The sequence below is a fragment of the Sceloporus undulatus genome, chromosome 5 (genome assembly GCF_019175285.1).
Source record: "Sceloporus undulatus isolate JIND9_A2432 ecotype Alabama chromosome 5, SceUnd_v1.1, whole genome shotgun sequence".
Taxonomy (NCBI): domain Eukaryota; kingdom Metazoa; phylum Chordata; class Lepidosauria; order Squamata; family Phrynosomatidae; genus Sceloporus; species Sceloporus undulatus.
This window is the reverse complement of record NC_056526.1, coordinates 106,149,279-106,159,257: the sequence shown is the minus strand read 5'-3', so window position 1 is coordinate 106,159,257 and position 9,979 is coordinate 106,149,279. Positions and strand designations below refer to the sequence as shown.

The 9,979-nt window shown below is 39.9% G+C and overlaps 1 protein-coding gene and 1 long non-coding RNA gene across 6 annotated transcripts in view; one reads left to right on the top strand and one right to left on the bottom strand.

The window, feature by feature from the left end:
* The window catches only part of PARVB (parvin beta), a 54,696-nt gene extending 50,721 nt beyond the window's left edge, over positions 1-3,975 (top strand). For all 4 annotated transcript variants that reach the window (XM_042468624.1, XM_042468626.1, XM_042468627.1 and 1 more), the window contains exons 12-13: positions 323-395; positions 2,881-3,975. In XM_042468624.1, the coding sequence (XP_042324558.1) occupies positions 323-395; positions 2,881-2,957 (150 nt within the window). In that variant the 3' untranslated portion in view covers positions 2,958-3,975. The remainder of the gene's footprint in view (positions 1-322; positions 396-2,880) is intronic.
* Positions 1-9,979, bottom strand: part of LOC121931194 — a 972,450-nt gene that overhangs the window by 491,670 nt on the left and 470,801 nt on the right. The window lies entirely within an intron of this gene.

Below are 9,979 nucleotides of genomic sequence, written 5' to 3'. Positions count from 1 at the left end.
GGTTAAAAACAGTATTTAAAACATAGAAACGTAGCTTTGTGACTTAGTTTGGGAGCATTCCTGTAGCTTTCAGCACAAGCTTAATCATGCATACTGAAAATTGTCACATGTGAAAATAGTGGCCAGTGGAGACAAGTGAATTGTTGCTAAAAGGTTTACACTGTACTTGTTAGAAGTGACAATGCATTTGTAGTGTAGATTCACTTAAGGCTCTTGAGGAAAATACTTTCTGGTAAAAAGAGGCTAAGTAATGCAAGAGGAAGAGGAGAGACAAATTGTTCATTTCATGACATGAAGATCTCTTTATGGTTTGATTTTTCAGGTTCACAATGTTTCCTTTGCTTTTGAACTGATGCAGGATGGAGGGCTGAAGAAGCCAAAGGCTCGACCAGAAGGTAATGCACAGAAATATGAGTCCAGATGAAGGGTGTGGGAGAGCAGGGGTGTAACTATGAGCAGTGGTGGAAAAACTAGAAAATTGTTCCTATAATGAAATTTCCCTCCAGTCCTCAAATTTCTAATATTGTAATAACTTAAGATTTCAGTTGAGCACTTGGAACTATAGTTTAGACATCCAAGGGGCAGGCAAAGTTATTAAGGGAATGCAAACACAGCAAATATAAGAGTTCTAGATGTTAACAGTTTTCAGTGTCTCACTCTGTGATGCTAGACATTTGAGGACTGAGGGGAAATTCCAATTACTTGAGGGGCAATGCTTTCATTTCTCCCTATTGTTATATTCCTGTGCAGGGGTACCTGAATAGTTGGTTCACTCAGCTGAGAGCTGTAACAACACTGCAGTATCACCTTGCTGCTTTTCTGTATCTACTGTGTTCTGTTTTCTCCAACTACTAGAGTATAGGAGCCAATGTGGCACAGTGGTTTGAGTGTTAGACTATGACTGTGTATACCAGGGTTCGAATCCCTGCTTGGCCATGGAAACCCCCTGGGTGACCTTGAGTAAGTCACACTCTCTCAGTCTCTGAGGAAGGTAAACACAAAAACCCCTCTAAACAAATCTTGTCAAGAAAACCCAGTGATCAGTTTGCCCTTATGGTCACCTTAAGTCAGAAATGATGTGAAGGCACACAACCAAAAACAAACAAAGGGTATACTGAAGTTGGATTCTCTGGCTGTATTTTTCAGAGTGTTTCTTGTTTTTAAGGGCTTCCTTAAGCCGATATAAGAGCATATTTTATTTTTTAAAATGTCTTTAGATATTAACTAGAGGTGGGTTAGTAAAAGTAAACTTTATCACTTACAGTTACAAAAAGACTATCTTTTTCTCTCTCTCTAGTAAAAGTAGGGATGGCATATGGCCCAAGCAGAGTAGGGGGCCATAGCCCACAACTCTAGTATAAGTCACCCCTTCCTTCCCAAACACAGACTGCTAGTAAGTAAAGCCATATTACAGACTTCAAAGATAACTAATAGTCCTACTAATTGCTCTTGGTAATAAAAATTGAAACTCAGGAGTTAATCACCCTTAATTGCTTTGATTTATTAATCTGCTAATTTGATTAAATGTTGCATATTGCTTTAGAATTATGCTTGAAGTATGAACTTTCCATCATGTGTTTTATGAATGGTAATTTTAAAAAACTAGTTTTATATTGGCTTTGATTTATGAGGTAGGCACATATACAGTACAGAACTGCTATATAATGGCTGGGACAAATTTCTGTCTGTTGTTGTTGTTGTGTGCCTTCAAGTAATTTCCAAATTATGGCGACCTATCACAGGGTTTTCTTAGCATTAATTCGTTCAGAGGGAATTTTGCCTTGCATTCATTTGAGGCTTAGAGAGTGTAAACTGGGTTTCCATGGCCAAGCAGGGATTTGAACTCCAGTCTCCAGAGTCTAGTGCTCAAACCTCACTGCAGTGACTTTTCGGGCTCTTGCAGAGAGGTATTTGAAAGCCAGATAGTGAACAATCGATATGGAATTCCTTGCCAACCACTTCAGGGAAGACACAGAGACATATGAGGATGCTTGGAGGTGCCCACCAGCTATTTTGGCCTATATGGGCCCCCAGGAAAGAATGTGCCTGTGCTGCAAAGGCTAGTACAGCTTTTAGGGTGGCCCAAAAATGTTCTTTAAGAACTCTGCCAAAGAACTTGGGAAGGTCATTTTTTTATACTGTAGCTCCCAGAATCTCCAGGGCAGCATGAAGAGAACTTCTTCAAAGGCTTCTGTTTGTGCTGGTTTCAGTAGACTTAAGTTGAGCATATGAAGTTTTGTTTGTTTTCATGTTAAGTTGTCAAACCTTTGCATCACCTACACACATACTGAGGAGGGTAAGACCAGCTTACTTAAAAACAAATCAAAACAAAACCAACAATTTATGTAGCCATTTATTCCAATTTTAATGGCTGTCTTGTGCTTCCAGATTGATCCACTAGAAACTGATCATGTACTTTATTTTCACAATGATCAATGTCACAGTTATCATCATTTCCTTTCATTGTGCCTATACTTACAAGAACATACTAGTAGTTTTTAAAAGAGATGGCTGTATTCACCTCCTTTAGATCCAGGTGGGCAGATTGTAGAATTTAGATCATATCTAGCCCCTGGGGGCCTGTGCAACCCACTCTGCTCCAAATAATTATTGTTCCAGATGGCCAATCACACCTCATAGGGGATTTTAATTTCTGTTCAGTTCATGGATAGACTAGAATTCATTTAACATTCTTAAGACAGTTGTTCTGATGAGAGTTTCAGCTGAGCTTGGGGTTCCTCTGACTGATAGTATCAAGAGAATTGTGCAAGGTTTTGTTGAGCTGTTTAAAATCAGAAGACTTGTTTTTCATTTTATAAAAGAAAAGCTATTAAAACAATGTAAAAATGTTCTTTTTGGTTTTTTTTTCTTATCCCACAGATGTTGTCAACTTGGATCTGAAATCTACCCTAAGGGTTTTGTACAACCTGTTCACAAAATACAAGAATGTTGAGTGATCTGGAGACCTCCTGAGATGCTGTGGATCTTCACAAAATCCTTTTGCAAGGAGGGAGGGGAAATAACTTTCTCTCTCTCTTCCTCTTGTGCCATATTCTGTATTCCCTCATGCATGGTGGTTTCTCTTCATTCATTACTATTTTCTCCATGTAACTCCTCTATGCTTTAAGCCCACTCTGTGACTTTGAAAATGTAGTTTCATTTATTGAAACATCCACATTACCTTTTGGGTCTGTGACAGAAGGGTCTCCCACATCTTGTTCTATCAGTGGATATTGAAGTTATAATTCATTCTAATGGAGAGAAGAAGTTGCTGACAAATATACTATGATGTCATTCATCCAGAGAGAAAAAAGAAAGCAAAGGTTTACTTCCAACTACTTTTCCATATGTGACTTCTGTTGTTAAGTCATTAGGTAGCTTTAGGCACACCACCTTCAACCCCACATCTGCAATATGGGGATAACAACACTATCCTGCCTTACCAAGTCATTACAAGGATTAATGAGATAATGTACATGAAGTGCTTTGATCACTTTTAACATGCCATATGGATACATAGCCATAATATTTCCCTAGGCTTCTGGATATAAAGTGGACCCATAATATCAAGGCTGGGTTGGGTGTGGAATTTGTTATTTTTTAAGCTGTGTAATTGTGAAGTAGGAAGTGATAGCCATTTAGGAAAGGACATTTCACTGCATTCACACTTTAGAAAGATTAATTCATCTCCTTTATGGTCACATTTTACACATATCGAAATGAAATCTTTTCTGTGGCCCCTGATTTTAATATATGTTGCTTTCTTCATTAAACCTCTACACAACTTCATTTATATGTGACCTTGTTTCATTTGTATTTGTTTCCTTTTGAGATTGACCTCACTTTTCTGTATGTCTATGGAAAGCATTGCTTTCCTTTGTGTTAGCCTTATACCATTCAGTATTACTTCTCCTGAATACACTGTGAACTTCAAATGGAATGGCTGCCTGATTTGAATAAAATAGGTTTCTTTTACCTTCTCTTTCTCTCTCTTTTTTTTCTGAAGGGAGATTGGGATGGCTGGTGTTGTAGCTGTCTTCTGGCTTTGGCTCTGCTTGGCACAATGCTGTCCATGGACTGTGCAGACAGAATCCTAAACAAAACCTGCTAGAACACTCCCTTTCATAATTCATGTCAGAAGCTTATCAAGGGTGAAAAAAGAATGCCATTGATAGTGTACACAACGGGAGTCCAAGAAAGGCCCCTGTAATTTTATTTTGTCCCTGTAATTTCAGTAGAATTATGCTGTCATATTATTACTATTATTAACCTTTATTTATAAAGTGCTGTAAATTTACACAGCGCTGTACATACAATCTTTTAGTTAGACAGTTCCCTGCCCTCAGGCTTACAGTCTAAGAAGACAACACAAAAGGAGAAGGGAGTGGTGGTGGGGAATGGGATCAGGTCCAGCAGTTCTCCGCCTCTGAGGCCTGGACCAAGGCAGATGGATTGGAGGAAGTGCTTGGCTTCTTAATTAATGGTTAAAAGGAGGCTTTCTGGGTCAGAGAGGGGCTAGCCTCTGGGAATGCTTCTCTAAACAATAAAAAGTATATACTACAGTACTCTCAAAATGTTCACCAGCCTGGCTAGTACCTTGAGGTAACAGTGCACACCCAGGGCCTAGAACATGTTCCAGGAGCTTCTGTAATCCAAAGAAGCTACTTAGAATATCTACTGTGGTTTGGGAATATATGGGGTGTAGTGGTTTCAGTGCTGGACTATGACGCTGGAAACCAGGGTTTGAATCCCAACTTGGCCATGTAAACCCACTGGGTGATTTTAGGCACATTGCAGTCTCTCACTCAGAGGATGGCAATGGCAAACTCACTGAAGAAACTTGCCAAGAAAACACCATGATAGGTTTGCCTTAGGGTCACTATAAATTAGAAACAACTTGAAGCATGCAACAATAACAACAACAACAAGATATTGAAAAACAGGATACATTCTTTACAAACAAGATGTTCCATGATCAAAAGAATTAAAACATGGAAGGGCTTGAAACAATACTAGGGATACTACAATCAATCTTTATTACAGTATGTGACCAGTGCTATGAAAGAAAAAGGACACATCAAGATAAATGGACAACACATGGAATATGTCTGAAAATGAATGGGCAAGTCCAGGAATAAAGCTGATTGAATGGGATACTTCAAGGTTTCTCTGAAAATAAAGTGTGTGCCTACTGCATCCATAATATGCAAACAAGCCATGTGCTTGTCCTATACAGCAGTGCTGGCTGTCACATATAAATCCTTTGCTTTTTAACAAAAATCAGCAGTTGTAATGGTCTTTTCTCACCGAGGATTGTGCTATATCCTTTTCCATTTGCCTATTGCTCTTCTACTTTCAAAAAAGGGATTGGGCTGGGTGGATGCTCGAGAGGGTTCTCTTCCCTGCAACTCTTCTAGTTGGAGAGTGCAGCTACTGGGGTTTTCTAGAGCATTTCTGTATTGAGCAACACTCTGTTAGTGGGAGCCTACCCAACGGTGGTGGGTGCAAATCGCCTCCTCTGCCACCTAAGATGAAAACATTCACTGCACTACATGGCAGGATTGGTCCTGCTACAACATCTTGGTATGTCCTCATAGTATTCATCCCCTCCTTATACTTAGACATGGAAGCTTCCATATAATCCGTATCCAGCCCAATCTCTGTATTTACATGCATATATTTTAAGGATTAGCAACATTTGGTGGTATTGTGATGGTACTCAAAATGTTATATTCTAAATACACAGAAATGTATGAGCGTGTGTGTGCGCGCGCACACACTGCTATTATTATTATTATTATTATTATTATTATTATTATTATTATTATTATTATTATTACCATCCCACTCTTTTCCCAGAACTGGGACTCAGAGCGAATATACATGGATTATTTTCAAGCACTGAATTCTCAGCTAAAATCTTCCTGCTTTACATTTTGGAATGCAAAATGTCTTGTCTTAAAAAGTCAGTAAAAAGGAGGAAGTATTTCATGAGGGTTTTCCTCAGACCCCCCCCCCTTTTTCACTTGGAATTTGGTTTTCCCTTTTTTTTTTGTTTCCACCTCCCCTTTCCAGACCTTCACTCTTTCCTTCTGCTATTTTGCCCTTTACTCTCCCTGTCCCTTAGATTCTCTGTCCTCTTCTTAATCTTTGGTCTGTACACATGTGAGACTTTAATTTTAGCCCAAGCTGGACTGCCAAATATTTCTAGTCCATCATAATAGCTTAGTCAGTTGATGTCAGAAGTGTCTTTGCGACAAGTGTGATACGATTAGATGGCACACTGCCACTTCTAAGATTCAGGATCATTAGGACTCAACATCTCTGAATAGTCTTCAGATGGTACGGGAATCTAATAATTGGCGAGGAAGCCAGTTTCCAGCTGACCTACTTATATTCCTTCTCTTAGAATGCAAAGATCTGAATTTCTATAACCTTATCCTTTATATCTTAGTCATATTTATGGCCTTATAACTATGCACTGTCTGCCCTGCTTCTGAACAGATAAAAGATAGCTCATACCTGATTGACTCAGCATGACCTGCCAGAATGCAGTGTTCAAAGGGCAAATGGTAATGCATGTAGCTCAAGTGAGCTCTTCAAGTTTGAGTGGACTGGCAGCAGTATGGGGAAAGAATCTTTGCTTTTGTCACCTACGTATGATGAAAGGATAGCTTGGATCATTTCTCTTTTTCCTGTTTCTAAAACCTTGATGTTGGTTTCCCTGGATGTTTTGCTGCCTCTATTCAAAAGACTCCCTCTGCTCAAATTTGCTGTGCATAAATTTGAGCAAAGATTGGTTTGTCATAGAGGCTCAATTAACAATTCCAAGCCTATTGGATGAGATTTCTCTCTGCAAATTCAGTCTTGTGCTCTCAATCTCTCTCTTTCAGAATATGTCCTGAGACTGGCTCAGGAACTGCTATATGAGAATATACATTTGAATGGAGATTATAATCTCCATTCATTCCATGTATACAGCTATTCTCTTCATATCAGAGAGTGAACTAAACAATGGTGCTGAAATTTTAAGAAGGTATGATGGATGAACTCGATAAAATTCTGACAGCCTTCACACGTCCCCTGTACAAGAAAAACACTTTGTGCGCAAGAACCAAGCTATTGGTCAGGGAGCCCTGGTGGCACAGTTGTTAAATGCCTGTACCGCAGCCACTCACAGCCACAAGGTTGTGAGTTCATTCTCAGGGGCTCCAGGGGCCACTCAAAACAAAACAAACAAGCTTCATTTATATACCGCTTCATACCGCCTAAGCAGTGTCTAAGCAGTTTACAACTGTAAGCTAATTTGCCCCAACAATCTGGGTACTCATTTTAGCGACCTTGGAAGGATGCAAGCCTGAGTCGAGCTTGAGCCCTTTTGCTGGTCTTGAACTCGCAACCTTATGATTTTGAATGAGTGGCTGCTGAACAGGCATTTAACCACTACGCCACCAGGGCTCCTTGCATCACTCAGCCTTGCATCCTTCCATAGATCACTAAAATGAGTACCCAGCTTGTTGTGGGGCTTTTAGCTTACACATTGTAAACCGCTTAGGGAGTGCTTAGTTCACTGATAAGTGGTATAGAAATGTACTTGCTATTGCTATATTGGAAAACTGCTCATTTTGTTTCAGAGATCAGTTTTGAATTATTTTTTTAATCCTCTCAGCACTGCCCTGGTTGTCCCATCATGTGTTCATCAAACTCTCTTCCTGGGGAGGCTAGGTTGGCTTTCTTCTCGCTGGCCTTTCATCATTAGGCAAAGACTTTTCAGTTCCAGTGGGTGTATGGGAACTGACTGCTTTATATGATGAATTTTTCTGTTTCAGTAGTTCGAAATCTATGTTTTTAATGTTTTATATGGTTTTAATTCTATGAACCATTTAATATTCTAATCTTAGCTAGAAGGCAATGGCAAACCGCTGAACATATCTTGGCAAGAAAATCCCATGATAGGTTCACCTTAAGATCATTATAAGCTGGAAATGACTTTGAAGCTTATAACTACAAATAATAATTATGGCTGGGGTGAGACATCTTGAGGCAGACACTGGGCAATCCATATCCATGGAACTAGTCAGGGATATATATGGTTTTAGTTGTATTTCTTTTATTCTATAAGCCATCCTGAGTCCCATTCTTAAGGAAAAGGCAGGATATGAATAAAGGGATTGACTGTCTGAATGAAGGTGCTGGGTAGGCTTCAGAGTCTTCCATGTCTGTCTTGTAGAGAACGTGAACCATTTGCAAGACTTCATCCTGGATAGAGGGTTTTTTCCCCTTGTGAAGATTCTTCACTGTCATAGGGTCATAGACTAGAATGCAAGTAAGTGGCTGTGTAACAGATCTCTGCTGTCTCCTGAGCTCTCAATATCCCCAACTCCCTAGCCTCAGTTCCCAATTAGATTTATGTTCTTATCCTTTTAATCCATCTATGGGGCATAATTAGTTTGAGGTGGGAGGAGGCTTCCCCTCCATCAAGAGCCATGGTCCAGATCTTTCAAAAAGGAGTTTTAAGGATTACAATTCCCAAGCTCCTTGACCATGCTGCCTGGAGGCTTCTGTGAGTTGTAATCCTTGCTCCACTATTTTCTCTTTCATGTTCTTTTGCTGGGGGAATGAAGCCAGGAGTCAGCAGGACGAAAATAAAAAATGAGCAGGGTCACCTCCACAGACACCCTTCTCATAGCCTCAAACTTTCCGGATTTGTCAGGAACAGTTCCAATTAATCCTCTATCATTCTGCTTTTTCAGCTGCTTTTAAAATGTCCCGGTTACTCTCTCGTCCTCCTCCTCTCCCCCTTTGTCCTCAGCTTGCGTCAATTGCTGCAGTCTGAGTTTAAAGGGCAAAAGTAGTTTGCATTCAATTAACTCCTTTTAATTAATTAATTCCCTTCTTCTTTTGTGTCATGTCTCTTTAGATCGCAAGCCTGGGGGCAGGGAAATGTCTAATTAACAATTTGTAAGCTGCTCTGAGAGCCTTTTGGCTGGGAAGAGCGGGGGTATAAATACACTAAGGCCTGTTACAGACTGCCAAAATAAAGCTGCTTCGGGTCTCTTTGGAGGTATGCTGTTTAAACGATGCATGCATCCGAAGAATCCGGAAGCTGCACCAAAGCTGCCCTCCAGTGCCTAGGAATGGAGTGTGGCTTTGGCGCGACCTCCGGACTCTTAGGACCCATGCATCATTTAAATAGCATACCTCCAAAGAGACCCGAAGCAGCTTTATTTTGGCAGTCTGTAACAGGCCTAAATAAATAAAACTCAGCAAGGGTGAGGAGGGGCAGAATCTTGCTTGTAGACTCAGGCAAAAGCAAGCTGCAGACTTCCCTAGCTTGTGTGTTCCTCTTTACGAATAACATACACTATACTTAAGACACTGATGTGGCTGCCACACATGTCCTGTTTTTCATCTATGAAATGTGGTATGGTCTGCCTTCTAACATCCCTTTTAATCTTGCTACCAGGCAAGGAAAACATAAGTCTTCCTAGAGTTTTTAACAGATTGCTTGCAATAATGCTGGAGGCTGCATAAAATCAGGTTGAATCCTATATTCTAATCTTCATAACAGTTTTACCTAGGGAAAAAAAATCTGTATTTGCAGCAACAGTCATTACAATTCAGAATACAATTTCAAGATTTGCAGTGCTGCACTGTAACTTGTGCTCAGGTCAATGTAAAAAGAAGAAAGTAGCTGAATGTTTTCCCTGTCTTAAACCTTTTTTTTAAAAAATTAAAAAATTACTAATACGAAATGGGCAGTACCTGTAGAGAAGGGGGAAAATGAATGTTTATTTCCGCTTCTGCTTTCAGAGTCGGCTGTTGTCTTTCTTCTATATGCAAAAGAAGATATGCATGCTCCTGCATGCAAAAAGGGCATTAGTTCATTGCTAGAAACATGCAAAAGGTTAGGGGTTCAATCCTTGGGGAAGACTTTTGTCTCATACACTGCTGCTAGTCTACATAAACAACACTGAAT